Source organism: Eumetopias jubatus, unplaced genomic scaffold (assembly GCF_037043125.1).
Source record: "Eumetopias jubatus isolate StellerSeaLion01/CBP00866 unplaced genomic scaffold, mEumJub1_p1.0 scaffold_7, whole genome shotgun sequence".
Classification (NCBI taxonomy): Eukaryota; Metazoa; Chordata; class Mammalia; order Carnivora; family Otariidae; genus Eumetopias; species Eumetopias jubatus.
Window position 1 is genome coordinate 108,024,065 of NW_028274813.1, and position 21,775 is coordinate 108,045,839.

Consider the following 21,775-nt stretch of genomic DNA (forward strand, 5'->3'; position numbering starts at 1 on the left):
CTTTAACCAATGCGTTCCAGAGAGGATCCCTCAGCAGCGCCGGCTGAGCCCTTCTCTCGTGCACGGTGGGCGGAAGGGAGGGAAGGGAGGCTGTGTGTGTGTGTGTGTGTGTGTGTGTGTGTGTGTGTGTGTGTGTGTGTGCGCGCGCGCGCGCGCGTGCGCGCAGGGCGGTGGGTGATGCAGGGAGGGGAGGCCCCGCCCCGCTCCCCTGGGAAGACCAAGTGGGGACGCAGGACCCAGGGATTGTGTGGTGCGCGGGCTCCCGCTGGGCAGTAGGAACAAAACCGGCTGGCGGGGTGCGCGGGGGTGTGGAGGGCCCGCCTGTCTCCCCATGTCGGGGTGGGCGCCCCATGTTCTGCGTCCCAGCTGCCCGTCCATCACAGTCTCCGTGTCCCAGGGTCCTTCTTCATCCCTGGCCAGCAGCTGTCACCATTGAGCCCTTGGGCCCCGGTTCATTCAGGGGCAGCCCCGGGGACCTATCCTGTCCGAGGAAGGGGCGAGCGGGACTTGGAGCCTTGAGCAGCGCGGGGGTGGGGGGTGGGAGGACAGCACAGAATGCAGATCTGCTGTCCCCCCGGGGTCCTTCCGGGACTCGAGGCCTGGAGTGTGCAGAGTGGGTTTGCATGGCAGTCTTCCTCTCCCGGTTTCTTCTGAGGATGGGATGGGATGGTTGGAATTCCTAGCACCTTAGTGGCTGGGGCTGCAAATGCCCGCACAGAGCCTGGGGGAGGCTTTGGTGTGCCGTGGGAGGGGTCCCTCTAAATCACCAGGGCTCTGTGTTGGAGGTGTCTGGGCCTGCCGCTAGAGCAGTCCCTCTTAAAACTGGCTTGAGTTCCTTTCAGAGGGTGCAGCCTTGGTCTCTCAGGAGATGAGGTCAAGTGCAAAGCGAGCTGGCAGTCTTCACCCCAGCTCAGTGGGCCCTGGGCCTGGGCCTGCACACTGCCTGGACTGGCGTCCTGGCCCACATCGACTTGCAGCCTCCTCTGAGCCTCACTCCAGCACCTTGGGGGTGGGGTCCAGGCCAGGCTCCCTCCTGCGCTTGGCACTTTTAAAGAAGCCGAGCTGTGGGAGGCAAAGGGAGAAGTCTCAGCGGTGGGCAGGGAGGACAAGGCCTGTCTCCCCTCCCTGCTTCCCCTTCACTGACCCTCCTAAGGCTCCTTCCCGAATACCCCAGCTAACACGGAGTATCCCCCAGCCCCCGGCCCAGCAGGACTCCCTTGGTGGGCCGCACAGTGGGCCACTTAATTGGTGAGGCGGAGGGGCTGCAATGGAGTGGATGGAGCCTGGGTCAGGAAGCAAGAAGTCGTGCTGTGTGACCCTGTCCCAGTCAACACCCCTCTCTGGGCCTGCCTCCCCTCATCCATAATAGGAGGAGGTTGAGACCAGGGGCTCTCCACCTGAGGCTCAAAGACAGAGAAGGCTTTGGGGGGCTTGCTGGCAGCCTGACACTGTTCGAGAAATTTTGTGGCTCTGTGTGCTTGCTTCTTTTTCTGATAAGAGGAGACCTAGCTTTCATCAGGTTCCTAAAGGGACCCAGACAAGGGTCAGAGCCACAGGTTGCGGGTCCTCTGGTGGCCCTAGCCAAGCCGTCCCCTGTGGTGAGAGGCGGATGTTTCGGTAGCAGGCAAGTTCCGGCGAGGAGGCTGGGTGGGCGTCAGCTCCCATGGGGAGAACATGGGGACTGGCCCCAGAGCCCAGAGGCTAGAGCCCCCGGCCTGGGCCAACCTGCCAGGATGCTGCTCCCCACCACCTGCCTGCTGGGGCCTCACCTGCCATAGAGCCAGGACCAGCAGGGCCAGCAGCAGGAGGCCCCCCAGGGTGCTGCCCACAATGATCCAGACCGGGATCTGCCAGTCTTCTTGCTTGGAGATCTCAAATGTGATCTGCAAGGGGAGGAGGGCGCCAGGTCAGCAGCATTACTGTTCCGGGGCCCTGGGGGCAGCCAGGCGGCAGGGGATAGCTAGCGCCTGGTGGCATCTGCTGGAGGGATGGGTGGCACCTGGCCTGCAGAGGCCCCAGAGCCCCCAGCCCTTGCACAACGGACACGGGACTTAAGGGACCCAGGTGATCCTACCTCCTCTTTGAGACACTTCCCGCCTTTGGCCTCAGGCCACTCTCCACTCCCCCTGGATTCTCCTGCCACGGGGGCTACTTTTTCTTATTTTCTCGGCTGCTTCATCACCTCCCAAACTTCTAAATTTTGGTGTGTCCCGTGGCTCTGTCCTTGGACTTCTGCTTTAATCTACAGTCACTTCCTGGTGAGCTCGGGGCCGTATTCCCTGGTAAGCACCGTGGGCCCAGGCCCCTTCATGCTTTTAGGGGCCCCTGAAAATGTTCTATAATTTCTTTTAAAATTAGAAGAAGAATATAATCTTGCTTGGATTATGTTTGTCTTTATATGGACATTGCCATAAAATAATAATTTAAATTACTTTTTTAGGGAGGAAGGGGCTCCGAAGGCAAAGGTGCTCAGGGCCATGGAGGGCTTAATGCAGCCCTGGGCAAACTCACTCCAATGTAGGGCTTTTCCATCTCCCTGCGGACTGCTGTCACCTGGCCTCTCCGCGAAATTCCAGACTCATATCCTACCGTCTCCTGGCCTGCTTGGCATCTTTAACAGGTCCCCAAACAGACTCCTGATCCCACTCCTCACCCTCAAACCTCTTCCTCCACCGCCTTTCCCACGGAAGCAAATGGCGGCACTCTTCTTTCTTGCTGTTGCTCAGGCCGGAAACTTCGTAATCGGCACTGACTCCAGCAAAGTCTGGCCGTTCTACCTTGGAAGCACCGAGAATGTGGCCAGACCTCTCCCTCCAGGGCTACCTCCTTGGACCAGCACCCTCCTCTTGCCCTGGAGACCCTTAGAGCCCGCTAACTGCCTCCCAGCCTCCGCGTCGCCCTCTGCAGTCTGTTCTCGGCATGGCAGCCAGAGGAAGGCCGATTTATTCTCTGCTCTGCTCCCAGCCTTCAGCTCAGAGTGGAAAATAAGAGTCACTGTCCTGGCCCACAAGGCCCTATACTCTCTGGCTCTGCTCACCTCGCTGGCCCCATCTCCTCCTCTCCCCATTGCTCTCTCTACTCCAGCCCTCCAGCTAGCCGGCCTCCGACGTGCCAAGCACATGCACCCTGCAGGGGCTTGTCCTTGCTGCCCCTTCTGCCGGCATGGCTCCCCCACCCCGCCCCCCGCCCCAGATAGCCACATGACACCCCCGTTCTTCATGCTCTCTGTCTGGTGTCAGTTTATCGGGGAGGCTCTTCCCAATCTCCTTGTATAAAATAGCCGCCCCCCCCAAGTCTCCACCCCCTTGCGCCTGTTGTTTTTCTGGGCAGACCTCATCGCCACTTGACACTGATACATTCCTGTGTCTTGCCATTCTTCCCATCTAGAATGTCAGCTTTGTCTGTGTTGGTCACTGTTCTATCTTCAGGGGCTGGGACAGAGGAGGAGCTCAGGCAACATGGCGGACGACTGAATGAGTGAACCCCCCTGGCTTGGCCACCGACTCACTGTTCATTCAACTTGAAGCCAGTCAGGGCCTCCTCTCTGCCTTATTTCCCACAGCCTCAGTTTCCATATCTGAAAAATGAGGGGGAGCATAACTCACAGTGCTTTGAGGAGTGACCCAGAGCGCATGCCAAGTGTCTGTTACAGGGCCTGGCCCAGAGTCAGGGCTCAACAAACGGCCGGTGCCTTCTATGTTCCCTTTCCACCCACGAAGGCTGGGACCTTCTCCGCCTCCCCACCCCTGACACTAGTTCACAGCCAAGCCAACGCGGGCCTTAGATTCTGGGTTGCGGCATTTCTAAAAGAGAAGTGAGGCATCCAGAGAGGATCAGAGGGATTTTTTGGGGGGCAGGTGGGAGTGGAAGAAGAATTCACTTAGAAGACATGAACTAGCATAGAGAGAGGGGTCGCGTGCGCGCGCGTGCGAGTGTGCCCGTGTGTGCGCATGTATGTGCGTGCATGTGGGTGTGCGTGCGAGTGCGCGTGTGTGCGCGCGCGTTGGTGTGAGCGTGTGCGTGCGTACATGAGTGTGCTCGTGTGTGCGTGTTGTGCGCACGCGCGCCTCTGTGTGCCTGTGTGTACGCGCGTGTGCGAGCATGTGCGTATGCGCGGGTGTGTGCCTATGTGTGCGCATGTGTGTGCGCGCGCGCGCGCGCGTGTGCGCGTTTCTGCGCGTGTTCGTGTGTATGTGTGTGCGCGTCTGTGAGCGTGGGTGTACGTGTGTGCGCGTTTTGTGCTTGTGTGCGCGAGTGCCAGTGTGTGCGCGCGCGCGTGTGCCCGTGTTTGCGCGTGTGCTCGCGTCTGCGTGTGCTCGCGTGTGCGTGCGTGTTTGCGCGTCTGGCCCCCTTGTTTGCGCGTGCGTGTGTGCGTGTCCGTGCGTGTGTATGTGCCCCTGTGTGCGCGTGCGTGTGTGCTTGTGTGCGCGTGTGCGTGTGTGAGCGCACGTGTGTGTGTGCGTGTGCGTGTGTGGTGGGGGTGCCCATACAACGCCTCTTTTCTCTCAGTTGCTTGCAGAATTCCAACCTATCTCTTCAGATTCGCTTCAAGTGTACTGTCTCCAGGAACTTTTCCCTGGACATCCCTCCCTCTGACTGCCCCCCCTCCCAGGCCCAGCACCTGTGCTCACCCCCAATTCATAGCCATGCTGTAACCCTCATCCCCTTGTCTGCTTAAATCATCTCTGTACACCTGGGGGCCTGAGTCATGGGAGGAACACCCACTAAATGTTGGATGAATGAACAAATAAAACTGCTCCTTAGGCGGGTCCCCTGTACCTGCTCCCCCTCTGCCTGGCAGCCCCCCACCCGGTTTACGAGTGGTATGTGTGCGTTTGATTGAGGTCTGGCTTCCTGTCCATGCCGAGTTTGCTCTCCAGCATCTCCGGGGTGGGGCTGGGGGTTCACTTGGCCTCTGGTACAGGAGCCGCTCTCAAGGAACGCAGGCCACGGCCGGTGTGGGGATGTGGCCAGTGGAGGGCAGCAGTGTCCCATGTCCCAAGCCCCTCTCCAAAAGACTGGGCTTTTCTTCAAGACCCAACTTCTCAGTTTCTCAGGAGAGTACTGCACGAAGCCTCACCCCCTTCCTGCGCCCTGATTCCAGCCACGCTGGTCTTTGACAATCCGGTTTTACCCGATTCGAAATGAGTCCCAATACAGAGACGTCTTGCGTCCCTTGTTCTTCATGAATTCAGTTCACCCCAGACTCCTACAGCACAGTGTGCATTTCCTTAGATTTGAGGTGAGAATGGATGGGGAGGAGAGCGGTGGATGGTCATCCTGCCTCACTGCTGGTGGAGCCCATCAGTGAGTCTCCCGCCCCACCCCCAGCCCCGGGGCAGGCAGGCCTGAGCTCCAGTTCTTTCCTCTAGTGCAGAATACGCAAGTTCCCCTCCTTCCTCTGCTTCCACCGGGCTGCTGTGGTAATGCCTACTTCCTGCCCCCTCCCTGCTTCTCCCCCTCCCGGCCTATTTGTCCTGCTCTCCTCTCCTCTGATGCTGCACTAACTGCAGATCGGTCCTTCTCTCTCCTGCAGGAACGCGTGGGCAGAGAGTACAGGGAACTCCAGGGAGAGGGGCAACCCCTTGCCTAGCTGGTCTGGCTCGAGCTGAGGCCTGCCCGGTTCCCAGGGGCTCACCTGGCGGCTGGGATCCTCCTCGCGGAAGATGAAGGGACTGTGGAACTGTCTTTGCAAGGCTGCGTTGATCGTGATCTTCATCAACTTGTACTTGAGCTGTATAATCAGAGGTCTTGTCAGAAGCTGACCCCTCCCCCACTGGGAGACCCCCCCCCCTCCCCCAGCACCCACCACCTTCCCTTGTTTCCCTGGAGTCTAGCTCAAGTGCTCTACTTACTGCTTTTAGGGACCTCAACCACAGGTTCCCCAGCAGATGGAAACTGATCTCCTGGTTGGGGGCCAGCCTCAGGTTGCAGTTGATGGAGACTACATCAGAGTTGCTATGATTCTGAAAGAGGAGGTGGGTCTCGGGGTGAGCGACCGGGTTCTGGGGGAGCAAGGGTGGCAGCTGGCCCAGCCACGACCCAAGAATGTGAGCAGGGGTTTGGGCCACCAGAGAGACGGCTGAGCCCAAGTTTTGCTCCTGGGGGGGAGGGGCAGAGGACGGGGACAAGGAGAGGTGGGGGGTGGGGGGACACATGGGCTGGAGGGCAAGGTAAGGGTGGCATAGCCATTGCTGCTCAAGGTTGTGCGCAACCGCGTGTATTCCAGGAGCAGAACTTTGGTTCGACGTTAGGGAGCCTATAATTGTCATCACCACACAAACAGATTAAAGGAAACAATTGTATGATTACTGTAACAGATGCAGAGAAAGCATTTTAGGAAATCCAACTTCTGGTTATGGTAAAAACTCCCAAGGAACTTCCTGAATCTGAATAAAGGGTGTTTATAGAAAACCTACAGCAAGTATCATATTTAATAATGAAAAATTAAAAACGATTTTTAAAAATCAGGTTCAAGACAAAACTGTCATCATTTCTTTTTTCCCACTGCCCTGGAGGTCCTAGCCAGAGCCAGAAGATGAGAAAAACAGTTTATAAGGATCGAATGGTAAAACTAACACTGTTATTATTTACAGATGATACCATTTCAACAGAAAACCCAAAGAAATCATCAAATAATCAGAATTTATTAGATTAAACTTGTTTGTGTCTCTCTCTTGCAGCCACCTCAACCCCCCTACCCCCCAGGCCCAGTCTTCAGGAAAGTACACTACACTCAAAAAATGCTTTGTGCGAGGCGCTCGTTTGGGGAAATAAAACCCAAACAGATAAGAGGTTTGCTTGGGGAAGAACAGTGAAAGCATGCTCAGAAACTGCTATCTGGGGGGCAGTGGCAGCCCTGGGAACATAAAGCTGGAAACGAGCAGGTGTCTTGGGGAGGGCCTTGGGAGGTGACATGAGCTGCCCTCCATCTCCGGGGACAGAGAGGACCCAGCTGATGGGCTCAGTGTCCCCAAGACAAGCCAAGTAGGTCCTGGCCTTCATAGCCTTGCTCGGTCTGGGCTTCCCCTTCCCTTTGCTCTTCCGTATCCTGCTGGCCCTCTAAGGCACAGGTGCCAGTCCACAATCCCTGTTCCGTTACTGGAGGTTGTCTGCTCTGCTGTCACTCTCTTGACACCTGTCACAGCCTTGTCCCCTGGCTCCTCTGGCATCCACTCTTATGTGCCCTGCGAGATGGTGAGCTCATTAAAAGCAAGACGTATCTTTTCTTCATTCTGTTTCCTCTCGGTTTGAGGCTCTAGTGGCCAAGCACCGGGTAAGGGGGACACTCACCAGCTGTGGGGCACGGGTCAGGTCTTCCTCTGTCGGGGCATGTCGGTATTCGGTGCTGTTTCCCCAGATGTTACAGGACGTGTTCACCTGCACGAGGGCCACACACAACCAGCCTCACAACCAGCCCTGGCACACTCAGCATCCCGGAGGTGCTCTCTTCTCCTCTTTCCCGAGAAGGCCCTGCTGGCCCGGGCCCGGAGAGGAGGAGCTGAGGTCTGCGGACTTGGGGACCCCCTCGGGGTAGGTCTGTCTCCTACGGGCCCCCTCCCTTGAGGAGGCTCCTGAGGGCACGGGTACCTGGTCAGTAAGGAAGTCCCTCAGCATCAGCAGGCGGTTGCCCCCCCTGGTGGCGATGGGGACGGTGATCTTCATCATTACTCCGTGGATAGGGAACAAGCCCAAGTTTTGGATCTGTGGCCAGAGAGGGGAGGAGTCAGGACGTCCAGCAGCAGCTGGGGGGCAGGGGGTGAAGGACGAGGTCCAAGGGGGCGATCCCCCCAGCCAGGTTGGGAAGCAGGCCCCTCCAAGCCCCCTGGCATATTTGCTCTGCCAAATCACGGCGGGAGCTGTGCCGACAAAGGTGCGTGAAAGCCCTGAAGCGGCCGGGCTCCTGGAGGCTGAGGACAAGCCGGTGGGGTCATGAGGCTGGAGAGCAAGGTCACTTCCATTCTCAGCCTCTCTTGGCTGTGGGGATTCTGTAGCCTGGTGCTGGTGGCCACCCTGGGCTGAGGTCGGGGCGGAGATGGTGAGAGGAATGCATTTATTGTGAGAGCGAATCATTGATTAACGAGGGCTCTAACTGGTGAGCCAGTGATGATGCACATCTAGCTGTGATTGTACCCCGTGTCTGAGCAGCGGTGATTCCAAGCAGGGCCCTGGACTCAGAGAGGCCGGTACACGGCCCAGGGCTGCGACCGTGTACTGGCTGTGTGGCCTCGGGCAGTCACGAAACCCCTCCTGGACCAGCCACCCAGGTACCGGTACGAGCGCGTCTGATGCGCCGTTTCCAGCGTCAGCCTGCCCCAAGCTCTCACGCAGAGTTCAGGGGTTGGGGCGGGGGTGGGCCGCGGGGCCCACTGGGCAGACTGCTCAACTGCCCCCTCGTTCCCCTTCTCGCTCCTTCCTCACACGGGGACAGAGATGAACGCCACATTTCCCAGCCCCCCTAGGTAACTGGCAGTGTGAGGAACTGTCAAGGACTTTCCTTAGTAGGGAGGGGCCTGCTCTTCTGCCCTTCCTCCTTCCTGGGATGAGAGTGTGATGACTGGAGCTGCAACTGTCTTGGACTATGAGGTGAACCTGAGAGGCTGACGGTGGCATGTCGAGGATGGGGGAGCAGACCCAAGACCCGATCCTGAATGATTTTGTGGAAGCTGCCAACCCTGGACTTCTTTCATGGAGAGAATAAACTCTGGTCCATTTAGACCCCTGTTTTTTATATTTTTTAAGTTATCTGCAGCCACACCTAACCTTCACTGGTAACACCCTCCAGTCCAGTCCCATTCTTTTCTTTTCTTTTAAGATTTACTTATTTTTATTTGAGTTGGGGGAGAGGGACAGAGGGAGGGAGAGGATCTCTAGCAGATTTCCCGCCGACCTTGGAGCCTGATGCGGGGCTCGATCTCACGACCCCGAGATCGTGACCTGCGTGTAAACCAAGAGTCAGATGCTTAAGCGACTGAGCTCCCCAGAAGCCCCCCATTATTTTCTCGATGAGGACTGAGAGGCCCAGAGAGGGCAAGGAACTTGCCTAAAATCACAGTGACTGGGTAGCAGGGCTAGGGCTGAACCCCAGGCACTCGCAATGATTCCCGACTCCTCCCCTCCCAACCGGGGGATCCTCAGCTCTTGTCCTTCGCTCTCTGCCTGGCTCTCTGCCAGCCTTACCTTGAAGACGCAGCTGAGGGGAGGCCCAATGCCGTCGTACCTCTCCAGTGAGCTGTTGGCCTTGACCTCGTAGTGGCTCAGGCTACTGCTCCTGCAAGGACAGAGGACAGGAACGCCGTGAGCTCAGGCAGTGTGGGCCAGTTGGATACGTGCCCGAAGGAGGGCGTGGGCACGTGCCTGGCTCCCCTGGACCACAAAAAACAGGTTTCCTCTGGTGTCCGTGGGGAGTGGGAGGGCTGTGTCAGGAAGGATTCAGAGCCTCAGCAGGAATGCGCGCTGAGATGGCTCAGCAACATCTGCGTCCGGGCGGGGGGGATTGGCCACGGGCCAGAAGAGCCGGTCGTTGGCCATCCCCGCCCTCTGGGGCCATCCCTGGCCTCTCTGCCCAAGGGCACGGCCTCTTTGGAACATAAACTCTCCCACTCTGGCCTGTCCCAGCCTCCGACAGTGGCCCCGGCAGGGCCTGCGCCTGCTTTCTCTGCAGTTGCTAGTCCGACTTTTCCAACCGCCTAGGGGCTCCCAGAGGACAGGGGTGGCCGGTGGGAGCACTTTGCCCTGTGGGGAGGAGCATTTTCGCACTTTCGCTGTGGAGAGTTGCTGGTGCAAGGTAGTAACGAAAAGCAGACGGACTTTTAGTAAGGCTTTAAGACTATTTTAAAATCTCTCAGTCCATGCCCCCACTTATAGCCTGTGCTGGGGGTGGACACCTCCCGTGGCCCCGGCCCTCCCCCGCCTCCCACGGGGGCTCCCAGGAGGCCAGCTCTGTGTCTCCTCCTACTCCCTGTGCGGCACAGCTGAGGGGGCCGCACTCTCTGAGCCCTCAGGGACACCCCCGGCTCCGTCTCATAGTCCCTCGGCACTGCAGCCTGGCCCTGGAGACCTCTGGTCGTATGAGGGCCCCCTGGAGGGTGCCCCGTCTTAGGCCTCACTTCTCTCAGGCCTCTCCCAGCCTGCCCCCCGCCCCCGCCGCCCACCTGGTGAAGAGGACGTCAGCCTCATATTTGAGGTGGAAGCGCAGGAGGGCCGTGTTGTCTTCCTTGGTGCTCTCGTCCTCATCACTGTCACTGCAGGGAGAGCCACGCGGGGCGGTCGGGGGGGGGGGCCGGCGCGCCTTCCGCCAGCTGAGCCAGCACACCGCATGGGCTCAGTGCAGCCCCTTCAGATGGGCAAAGCAGGGATGAGTGCCCCCCCCACCTCCCAACTTACAGGTGAGAAAAGGAAGGCTCAGAAAGGCTGCATGAACTTCCCAAGGACACACAGCAACTGGGAGCGGGACACTGGTTTGTTCTCTTTCTTCGGTGTTCTTTCTGGGGACTTCTCTCCCCTCGGGCACTTTTCCATTTTAAAAGACCTTCCTTCTCTTACTCTCGGAGGCTAACCCCTGCTTTGCCTATCTTCAGGGGCTGCTGTGAGGCCTGACGATTATACGTAGGGTGCTTTATAACTGAAGGCTTTACAAATATAGCTGCCACAGAAATCGCTATATAGAGGTAAGGGTATTATTATTTCTATCCGAGCTGCCCGAGAGTACAGAAGGCAGCAGTTGGGCCCCCCTGGTCGAGGCCGGCAGGGACGGCCTGGGGGCGATTCCATGGGTGCAGGGAGGAGCTGTGGCTAGCAGGGGGGAGCAGCGAGCGGAGCCCAGCGGGGGCACAAGGAGCAGGCGACGCCCAGACCTGCCAGCCGTGAGCCGGATCTCCAGGTGGTGCAGGAAGACGGATTTGCTGAACTCAAAATCTAGCCGGAAAGCCACCTGTGAGGAAGAGGTCCAGTCGCTGGAGCTGGGGTGGCTGGGCACTGCGGGGTCTGCGCACGGCCAGCCTGCCCCTCCCTGCCCCTGCCCTGGTTCCCCGGGGGGCGGGGGGAGGGTAGCTGCTGACTGGGAGCTGCCCGGGGTCGGGCTGGGGGGTTGTGAGGGCTGCTAACTGGGGCGCGGGAGTGATGTGAGCTGAGCTCAGGACCTGGGGGTGCAGCCATAGACAACAGCTCCTCTGATGGGGTTTCTTGGCTCTGGGGCCAGCCGTCCTCCCCCGTGACTTCCTTTTTTGTTTTCAACTATAGGCAATTAGCAGGCAGCAGGTCCAGCTTCAGGATCCTGCAGGAATTCCTGAGTGGGGAACTTGATGGCCGGAAGGGAGGTGGCCATCCCCGTAGGCCACAGGATGCGGGGCCAGAAGCCGGTGAGAAGCCTGCCTCAGCGGCCCCTTCTTCCCCGTGTGCAGCGGGGTGAGGCCAGCAGAAGGGTGAAGGCCGCCTCGGGCCACCCGGCAGGTTAATAAGGCACCTGCCTCCTGGTCCTGCGGCCCTCCCACCACTCTGATGGTCCAGTCCTGAGCTTCCCTTGGCCTTGGCCCAGGACTTCGGCCAGGGTCCCCTGACTGTGGCCCTGTGACCTCTGACCCTCCTTGCCACCTCCCACCCCACTCTGGGGGCGTTACAGGGGCTTTGCACAGACCCCGCGCTCTTCCCAGGTCTGGCTCTCATGGGGTTTCCCAAGGAGACCCTGGGGCCCCATTCTTGACTTTTGTCCCAGTGGGGAGGTTCTCTGGCAAGGATTCTCCCCCCTCCCCACAGCCTTGCGGACCCTGGTCCTGGGAACATGCTGTCACTCTACCTGGCTCTTGCCTCAAGTTCCCTCTGTCTGATTCCTGCTCTACAGGCAGCCTGGTCTCAGTCGGGTCTTTTCTTGCGCCAGAACCTTCAGTGGCTGCCCACTGCCCCATGGTGATGGGCCAGTGCTACATGATCTGGAGTCTGGAATTTGGAGATTCTCCTCCCTGGAGAATTTGCTTCTCCCCTCACACACCCTACCCACTTTCCACTTGCCCTTTTAAGCACATGGTAAGTGCTCACGAAATGTCCATTTTTCTCCCAATCTCTCCCCATGCATGCAGCACGATGACAGAGGCCGGGCTTTGAAAAAGTGTGTTAGGATAAAGGACAGCAGGGATAATTGGCCAAGAGCTGGTGGGAGAGTGGTGGGTGGGAGTGGCGGGGCTGCCTCTGAGGGGAAGGGGCCTGGATGCTCCCTCGGGGTGGGCTGGCTAGTTAGGCCGTTTGAATGTCGTTTCCCGGGGGAGAAAACATACTTAAAAGCCATGCTCAGGCATCTCCAACCTTCCCCCCTTCTCCCCTCTGTTCATTTCCGTTTCCCTTGCCTCCCTAGTGCCTCCCAGTACCCACCCCAGTCCCGCCCCCACACTGCCCCCAGCCTCAACCTTGGCCTTGGCCCGGAAGAAGGGGTAGCTGACATTGCAGACTTTCTTGTGGAGTCTCCTCTCCTCGTTCACGCACTCGATGCTGCCTTCTGAGTCGTCCTGGGGGCGGGTGGGGGGCACCGCGGGTGGCAGTTAGGTGGGCCAGAGACCCAGGTCTGGGGGCCACCCGTGCCGCCCCTGCCGCCTACACTGAAGCTGTAGCACAGGTCCTTGGAAGGAAGCTGGGACCCCAGGGGCCCCGGAGACAGGGGTGGCGGTGGCTTTGAGGGGGAACTGTCACCAGGCTCCAGGGCCTCTCTGAGCTGCGGCCCTCCTGGGCCAGCACGGGGGTCCGCTCCGCACGGGTCCTGACGGGGGGGGGACTCCCCCACAGCACTCTAGCTTGACGCTGCTGGGTGGCTGTGCGTCGTTGTGTGAATCTTTGGGCATGCGTGTGCACGTGTGGATGGACAGGCATGTCCGTGTAGACTCCGCATGTGTGGGTCTGCATGTAGGCCCCTGTGTGTGCATGCGTCCGGTGGCATGTGTGAGGAACACGTGCACTTCCTTGGGTGTACAGGTAGGTCTGTATGCTTTTGCATGTGTGTGTACAAAGTGCACGTGATCAGACTAACACCTTTGTATCTGGCTGGCGTGGGGGGTGCTTCCTCCACTAGAGTTCCCCTTGGCTGGGTGGTGGAGGTTGGGGGGCAGCCTGGGGAGAGGAGTGCTGATCTCTCAGCTGTGAGCAGCTCCTGGGCTGGGGCTGGAGGGGCGGAGCCAGGTTGCAGGTTATCCCTACTCACCACCTGTCCTGTGTGTGGATGCAGCTCCTTATGGAACACACTGACCACTTCTCTTTGCCTCCCTCAGTTCCCAAAGCCTTTCTATGTCACAGACACAAAATCCCACAATGCCTGCCCCGTGAATAGTCACAGCACTGTATAGTCCGGGCCAGGGAAGCAGTGAAAAGGGGAATGCAGGTTTGGGGCTCAGTTTCCTCTAAATACCCCAATTCAGACAGATGCAAAAGTCTCTGGGCAGGACAGGACTTGGAAGGAGGACCATCACATGGGCTCCTCATCTTCACTCGGGATTGTGGGGGGGCTTGGCGGTGGGGTCCAGTCCTGGGCCTGATGGAGGGACTGCCTGGCAGAGGTTCTGGGGGTTGGTGAGGACAGAAGGGTCCCGTGCCTGCCCCACCCCACACTCTGGGCTCCGTGCTGATGCTCTGAGATCACTGAGGGTGGAGACTGTGTCTGAAGGGAGCTGGGACCCCCCCCCCCCCAGCACCCACACAGGACAGCGATGTCCCGGGTTAAGCTGATAATCCTGTCTCAGGGACTTCTCTGTGCTTGTGCTCTGCGGAGTTCAGGGTCACCACAGGCCAGCACTCAGGCACTGTGGATTTCCTCGGAGCTGCGTGGGGCCTTCTGGGAACTCTGTTCTGCTGCTTATTAGCTGTGTGGTCCTGGTCAGGCCCCTTAACACCCCTCTGTGCCTCACGCTCCCCCTCTGTAAGATGGTAATCAAAAAGAAACAGGAGCCCGTCGGGCAGAGGAGGGAGGGAGTCCAGGTTGGGGACCGCAGTGGGGAGGGCCTCGGCGTGAAGGCCGGGGTGCCAGGAAACAGCAGTGGCTGGTGGGACTGAGGGTGTGGGGGTGAGGGTATAGGGGGCAGGTGATGGATGGAGAAGTGGCACAGGCCTTGACATAACAAAGTCTGGAATTTGTTGTGAAAGCAACTGGGCATGATAGGAAATGTTAAAGTGGGGAATAACCTGTTCTGGTTCTTGTGAGAAGGGCCCTTTTGAGAAAGCCCAAAGGATGAACTGTAGGCAGATGGGGTGTATGAGCTGGTGTGCACCCATGTGGTGAGTGTGTGTGTGTGTGTGTGTGTGTGTGCACGCCCCTAACGAGGGCCAAGGACACAGGCTGAAGGACCTTCCTCCCCACATTCGGGAAGGACTCAGATCCCCCGTTACCGGTGGTTCTCCCCACGTGGCCCCACACTGACTTCACCGGGGTCGCTTTAAAAGCACGCTGACACAGGCCGGCCCCAGACCAGATCCGGTCAAATCTCTGGGAGAAGCCTGGGCACGGGGATCTGTAAGCTCCCGGTGGTTGTAACGTGCAGCCAGCCAGGCCTCTTGGCTGGACCCCTCCTTTCCTGCCTCCGCTCTTAGCTTCAGGCAGGCTGGGCCGGTGGCTGAGGTCTCACCTTCTGGATCAAGCTGGCAAACTGCAGGTTTGCTGACTGCGAGATATTTAGGACCGTGCTGTAGGCGTTCTCGCCTCTGTTCTCCAGCACGGCCTCCACTGGGACCCGCCGGCGTGTGCTCTCGATGATGAAAACTGTGGTGTCGAAGGACAGCGTGTAGGCGGAGCAGTCCTGCACAGTCTTGCCCAGCACCCTCTGGCAGTACTCCCTGCAGGACAGAGGCCACCAGGGGCCAGACGCATGGAATGGGGAGCTTGGGGCCAGGCCTCTCTACTCTACTCAGTGTATTTCCCTTTTGGCTTTGGCTACCAGGAATCTCACAGCTAAATGTAGAAACTATCTTGATGAGTAGCCTAGATGGCTAGACGGTTTGCTTCTTCATCCTTCTACAGGGTTTGTATGTGTTATTTCTACTTAATGTATATGTCTTCTAGCTCAATCATATCATAGCTGGGTAAAGGTCGAGGACGGATTATTTGAAAATAAATGACATAAATTTCAAAGAGGACATTTTTCATTATTTTTCCTTGTATGCTACTTTTTTTTTTTTTTTCTCTTCCAGGAGATCGTAGGCACCCTGCTCATCCTCTGCTAGCCTCCTTAGCTCAAGCAGTCTGTCACTGGGCCACATAGGTCACCTAGTTGGGGGCTTGGAGGATGAGCAACCAGGATCACAGGTCCTAGTCTCCACCTTTCATCTGTTTGGTAGTAAATACTCCAGAGAAAGGATTTCTTTTCCTACACGAAGTTTGAGGAGATCGGATAGATGAGTACTTTTCATTTTGCCGAGGAAGTCACTGAGGCCCAGAGAGGGAAAGGACGTGCCTGAAATCACAGAGGAATTAGAGGCAGAGCCTGGACTAGACCCAGGCTCCAAGTTCAGTATTTGATCCATGCTGCCTCCAAGCACGATATGCAGGCAGACATCCAGTGCCCAGGGAGTCTCGGATCTACTAGCAGGGGAGGAAAGGAGGCAGGTCTTGGGGGGGGGGGCGCGCAGGGAGGAGCCAACTCACATGGCTGTGGGCAGATCACTGCGGGCATCCAGCAGGAGGTCAGGGACACAGTGCTCGTCCTCATTGCAGCCATTCCAGAAGGGCACCTGCACCAGGGAAAGCAGGGCGGCGTGGCTGGTTGTTCTCTTTGCTGCCCCCCAGCCCTCACCCCCGCAGCACGCAGGCTCCTCTCTCCACCACACTAGACATGGGCTTTGTCTCGTCTGCCCTCCTCACAGACACCACCCTGCCGTTTCTCATGCTTTTGCGTAGATACTCCCTTCTTTAAAACATGGTTCAAAACTCAGCTCCTCCTGGGTGTCTTCCCAGTTCTCAGCCGAGCCGGTAGCACAGAATACCCACCCCCCGCCCCAGCAGGTTTTTACGGATCACCTGTGTTGGGGGCAAGGTCTTAGGTACTGGCAGTACAGGATGAGGAAGACACAGCCTCCACTCTCAGCTCATGGGGAAGAGGGGTGTGTGAATAAATAATTATAGCGTGAAATGTGCAAGAAAAAAATATTAGAAATCTGTGTGAGGGATAGGAGAGGCAGAGGGGAGGAAACAGTTATTTTGGCCTGTACATGGTCAGAGAAGGCTTCAGGGAGGAGACAGTATGTGAGAGTTCTGAAGAATGACCACGTTGGCTGGGTGACCAGAGGGACAGGAAAGTGGAGGGGAAGGACGAGCCTGTGCAAAGGTCCTGAGGCATGAAGCAGCATGGTGAGTTTGGGAAATGCTGTGTGGTTTAGCGTTGCTGCATTTTGGGGTGGCGAGATGGGTGGGGTCCGTTCTTATAGGGCCTTGGGGTCGTTCCTTGCAGCTGACAGGAATCACTGACCGCTGTAGGCAGGTGAGCATCCTGTCAGACCTGCATTACTGAAGGCTCCCTCTGGCTGCTGTGGGTGGATGGACTGGAGGGATCAAGGCTAGAGTCAGGGAGACCACTGAGGATGCTGCTTCAATGTTCAGGCAAGAGATGATGACGGTGTTGGAGGGGTACTGGGTGTGGAGGGGAAACAACAGGTTAGGACCTCCAGAGGGGGTTCCATAGGACCAGGAGTTCATCAGCGCTAAGGGGCCAAAGGACCCAGGATGTTGGACGAGGTCCTTTGTTAGTGTCTGGAAGGAGGGCTGCACCATTCGTTTATAAACACAGGGGTGAACTTGAGTTCGGTTCTGTGGTCCTGTGGTCATTCCGGGTCAAAGTGCTCAGCAAGCAGGTGGGTGTTCAGGTCTGGGGCTGAGGAGTACAGCTGTGCCTCCCAAGGATACAGCCGAAACCCAGGGGAAGGGAAACGGAGCCCACCCCGATTGGAAATTCATGGACTTTTCTCAACGGTGAGCTCCTCAGCTGCACTCAGACCCACACGCCGGCTGCCCCCAGCTTCCCCATCGTGTGGTGGATTTGCAGCTAGGAGCAGGCACGCGGCAGAAAGGGCAACAGAACCATACAAAGTAGGGCAGAGTGAGGCCATCTGCGAAGGGACAGAGTGGAAAACACTGGTAGCCCTCTGGGGCCTCACTGCACCCTTGCACCCATGTTCACCGCGGTGACTTCGAGTCTCCAATAAGATGCCCCTACCCCCACCCAGCTTCCTGCTTACAAAGGGTGCAAACTGTCCTCTAACCTTCAGAAACATTTCCACCCAGTTGATTAGAAGGAATAATTAATGTGATAAGCAACTGCTACACTCAGTGATGTGGAACAGCTCATTCCCCCAGGAGGCAAGAAACTGCAGCACTAGAGAAGTACCGGGCAAGGAGGATGCTAAATAAGAATTTGCAGAAGAGCGCTGGGCAGATGTTTCTCATTTGCCTGAAACGGGTCGGGGGGAGGCTAGAAATCCAGATTAACAAGATTTTTGGGAAATTTAGCTGCTACCTGAAGCCCTCGATAATAGCGCCCAGATTATTCTTCCTTTTTAATTTTTTTCTCTTTACACATTCCCTTCAGCCTGCCTTTTTCACTGTCGTCCCTTGGTTATACCATCAGCTCTTCTGGAGTGGAAGGCCACTCTTCCCATCCCTGCAGATCTGAATCTGGTCTATTCCTTAGGGTCCGGCCAAAAGCTTCTCTCTCCAGGAAGTCTTCCTGGCCTGTCATCTGGTTGCTCAGTGACACCTCCGCTGAGCTCGCTCCCCTCTTAGCCCTGGCCTCCAGCCCTAACTGGCAGCCTGCACGGGGGTCGTCAGTGTGGGGCGGAGCTAGCCCTGTGCATCAATCTGCACCATGGGCTTCGACTGGCTCGGGGATCTCAGGGCAGGTTCTCATTCGTTCGCCCTAGTGGCTCTGTAATTACCGCGGTGGGAGATGGTAGTGACTCCGCGCACCAGCTCACTGACGTCTCCAGCTCTGCAGTCCGTCCCCCACCCCCCTTCTCGAACTGTATAAGACAGCCTCTCTCCTATGCTGGTGACGAGGAAGCAGGAGAAAGGATGGCAGGTGTGAGGGTCCAGGGCTGGGTGGTGGGGTCTGGGAGGGGGGAGGGCGGCGGCAAAGGGGAGCAGAGAGGGGATTTCGGAAGTCTTGCTGCTCCTCAAAGTTCAGGAATTAGGTATTAATTTCACAAATTTCGCCTGCTCTCCCAGCACAGCTCAGGCAGAACTAAACTGTGGCCTTTTCTGTGAGTGGGATGCCTGTGGAGTTGCAGGTGGGAGGAGCACCTGAGTGCTCCATACCAGAAAGTTCGGATGCCCCTAGACCCAGGGATCAGGAGCTGTGGTTGAGGGGGCCGGACCAGAGCTGCAGAGCAGGCTCTAGGTGGTTGACTCCCATGCTCTGGCCCCCAGTGCCCTCACCTGTACATGAGGGAGGTGGGCGATCGAGACCTCAGGTCCCTTCTAGTTCTGTGATTCTCCAGAACCTTCCAGTGCTCACCCTATGCTGGTGATACGGGGGATCCTCGAACAGGAAAGGCCCCGTCCTTCCCCTCAACTTGTTCACAAGTTGACAGCGGTAGGGGAAGATCTCCTTTGTACCCAGGGCGCTCTGGATCTGGGCTTTGGGGAGGAGGTGGGGGTCGGAGGGACGGAGCGCCCAGGTTGTGTGCCCTGTACGTGGGGATGTACCGAGACTCGCAGGGTGGTGGGCCAGCCGTCGTCCAGCACGGGGCCGTGGTCGGGATCCTCCAGGGAGTACTCCACCCAGAAGGTCACTGGTTTCACGTAGTCAGCGGTGTCCTGTGTGGGAGGAGATGAGGACGGGGTGAGGGGGCACGGAGCACCTGTTTCTGGGCCAGGACATGGAGAGAAAATTTCCACTTCCTCCAGGCGGGAGGGCAGCCTCCCTGCCGGCCTCAGGATGAGGCCAGGATAGAGGAACGTGCTGGGTGGCTGGAGGTTCAGCAAGCCCTCGCTCAGCCTTCAAGGCTGGGCACCCACCCCCCTGGCGCCTTGGCCTCCAGGGAGCCAGGCAGCACCCACCACCCCGTGTGCACAGCCCACTTCTCAAGTGGCATTTGGAATATCTCCGTGTGCCGGTCTCCGTCCTTCAGAAGCTCCTGGCCCAGCCCCAGCACTGTGACAGGGTACACGAGCATGCTGAATCAATGAATGAACAAATGCGTGAGCAAAACAGGGGTTGTTCCAGTGGGTCCAGGTGTGGAGGGTAAAGAAGGGGATGCTTAGAGATGCCTACAAAATCTCCTGCGTGGAACCCAAATCCTGACGTGACTGGTTTCTTTGTATCAAGGCAGTGGCTCTCAAACTTGAGCTTGTATCAGAATCCTCAGGCGGGGCTGGGGGGTGGGGAGGGGGCGCCTGGGTGGCTCAGTTGGTTGAGCGACTGCCTTCGGCTTAGGCCATGATCCTGGAGTCCTGGGATCGAGTCCCGCGTCGGGCTCCCCGCTTGGCAGGGAGCCTGCCTCTCCCTCTGACCCTCTTCCCTCTCGTGCTCTCTATCTCTCATTCTCTCTCTCAAATAAATAAATAAAAATCTTTAAAAAAAAAAGATTAGTTTCTAAAAAAAAGAAGAATCCTCAGGGGGGGCCCAGCAACACAATGAGGGCTGAGTCCACCCCCAGAATTGCTGATTCGGTGGGTCTGGCGTGGGGCTTGAAAACATGCATTTCTGGGGCACAAGGGTGGTTCAGTGGGTTGGGCGTCTGCCTTCGGCTCAGGTCATGATCCCGGGGTCCTGGGATCGAGCCCCGTGTGGGACTCTCTGCTCAGCAGGAAGCCTGCTTCTCTCTCGCCTCTGCCCCTCCCCCCCGCCTGTGCGCATGCGCTCTCTTTCTTTCTCTCTCGAATAAAATCTTAAAAAAAAAAAATGAAAAGAAAACAGGCATTTCTAACAAGTTCCCATGTGATGGGGCTGCTGCTGTCGGTCCGGGGGACCACACTTTGAGAACCGGTACACAAACACATCAGAGAGGGCCTCATATTAACAGACATGAGGACTTCCCACACCTGCTCATTTTTCAGCCTTTTGGCCTTTGAACTACAGGGGGCAGGTGGTGGGCTCTGAGTGCCTCCTGCTTGTGTCTCCAAGGCTGGAGCTGTGGCCTGGGTATTTGGAGTTTCCGGATGGGGCAAAGTTCTCACTCTCTTCCTTATCTGTAAAACCAGACCCCAGGTTCCCCGCTGGTTCTCCACCTCCGCCAGGCCGGCCACCCTCGGTTCCTCCTCCCGGCTCACCCCCACCAAGGGTCGGTCTTCCCTGGTCCTCAGTGCTAGCCAATGCCTGCTTCAATCCCCTCTAGCCACGGCCCGTGCGGGCTGACCCCTGTTCCCTCTGTGAGCCCTCACCGAGCCCACCTCTCTCCTCAGATTTCATCCCCTGCTAAAGGAACAGTAAGCATCTGAGCACTGGGGAAGAAGGGATTTCGGAGAGGGTACCACAAGACGGTAGATAGTGTGTCCCAGTGGCCTTTTCTCTGGGGCGTGAGTATGGGGCGCCCAAGGTCCAGGACACTGCACCCTGGCAGGGCCTCCCGAGGTGTGCTGGGGGCTCGAAACCAGCCTGGTACCCGCTGAGCACCTCCTCCAGCTCTGTGTCCCCTTTCTGTGTGAGCTTGCTCCCTGGTGGTGGGGCTGCTGGGTGTCAGGCTCACCAGGACATGGAAGTTGATCCGCTCACAGCGTTCCTGGCCGGAGGAGAGCAGGACGGCTCTGTTGGCATATCGGTCCCCGCCCTCATCCAGGTGGGCCCGCGGGGCGTACCGCCTCTCATCCATGGTAGCGTTGTACCTGATGCCTGGAGGTGGGAGAGCGCAAAACCAGGAAGGTGGAGCCACAGGTCCACCCAAGACTCTTTGCCTGTCTTCTAAGAGAGCCTACTGAAAGCCAGCCTCCTCCAGGAAGCCCTCCAGGCCGGCCAGGGAAGAGCTGCTCTTCTCCCCTCATGAGGCCTAGTGTGGGTGGGAAACTCCCATGCAGAGAGTGAGTGAGAAAGGAGAAAAAGAAGGAACCAAAGAGAAGAGAGGCAGAAGGAGGAGGAGTGAAGAGGGGGCTGACAGCGAAGGGAAAGATAAAGAGGAAGAAATGCAGGAGAAATGAATGGGTGAGGGGCCAGGGCGTTGCCCTCATTTGAGTCCCCGCTGGAGTCCTGGACCTCCCCAGCTCTCCCTTCCTTCACCTTCCTGGGCTTGCCCTTGCCTCTGGAATCCTGTCAGGCCTGGCTCAGAGCCCCCACAGGCCGCAGTTCCCACCCATGAGCCCCTCCCACCGGCTCCTCGAACCTAAGACTCCATTCTGGGGTTTAAAGTCTGCAGCCTCCTTCCCTTCAACGGGGCTGATCTTTTGCTATATCCAGGAAAGGCTTCGTCTCTTCGCCTGGACCCCAGCCAGCCCTCTGGGTGCGCCAGGTCCTCGCGCCTTTCTCCTTTTCCAGATAGAAGGTGAAAGAAGACTGCAGCCGCCCAGGCTGGCCTTTCTCTCACACCCACCCGCACCCCCACCCTTCCGGTGGGCCCTGCTCCTTGGCTAAGAAGCTTTCGGAAATCCCAATTTCCTGCCCCGGGCCCAGTCCCATCCCAGAACCTGTAGCCGTCACTCTGTGTGGCCTCGTGGGCCCAGGGCTGCTGCCTGGGCTGGAAGTGATGATCCTCAGAAGGACCCGCCCTGCCGCAGCCACGTGCCCACTCCGAGCCGTGAGCGCTGAGACTGGGGGCTGCGTCTGTCTGACTCCCCTGTTTCCTGCTCCCTCTCCTGGCTCTGCCTCTTCTGTATCTAGGCTGCCCC

General features: G+C 58.1%; 1 protein-coding gene across 1 annotated transcript in view; it reads right to left on the bottom strand.

Moving 5' to 3' along the window:
• Nucleotides 1-406: 406 nt before the first annotated feature.
• The window catches only part of ITGA11 (integrin subunit alpha 11), a 111,867-nt gene continuing 90,498 nt past the window's right edge, over nucleotides 407-21,775 (bottom strand). Inside the window, exons 17-31 of the mRNA XM_088025179.1 lie at nucleotides 20,647-20,789; nucleotides 18,665-18,775; nucleotides 15,614-15,699; nucleotides 14,598-14,805; nucleotides 12,399-12,497; nucleotides 10,857-10,933; nucleotides 10,155-10,244; nucleotides 9,181-9,271; nucleotides 7,591-7,704; nucleotides 7,294-7,380; nucleotides 5,856-5,966; nucleotides 5,639-5,734; nucleotides 1,770-1,883; nucleotides 1,268-1,283; nucleotides 407-573 (exon numbers count right to left, since the gene is read on the bottom strand). Of these exons, the coding sequence (XP_087881305.1) occupies nucleotides 407-573; nucleotides 1,268-1,283; nucleotides 1,770-1,883; nucleotides 5,639-5,734; nucleotides 5,856-5,966; nucleotides 7,294-7,380; nucleotides 7,591-7,704; nucleotides 9,181-9,271; nucleotides 10,155-10,244; nucleotides 10,857-10,933; nucleotides 12,399-12,497; nucleotides 14,598-14,805; nucleotides 15,614-15,699; nucleotides 18,665-18,775; nucleotides 20,647-20,789 (1,610 nt within the window). The remainder of the gene's footprint in view (nucleotides 574-1,267; nucleotides 1,284-1,769; nucleotides 1,884-5,638; nucleotides 5,735-5,855; nucleotides 5,967-7,293; nucleotides 7,381-7,590; nucleotides 7,705-9,180; nucleotides 9,272-10,154; nucleotides 10,245-10,856; nucleotides 10,934-12,398; nucleotides 12,498-14,597; nucleotides 14,806-15,613; nucleotides 15,700-18,664; nucleotides 18,776-20,646; nucleotides 20,790-21,775) is intronic.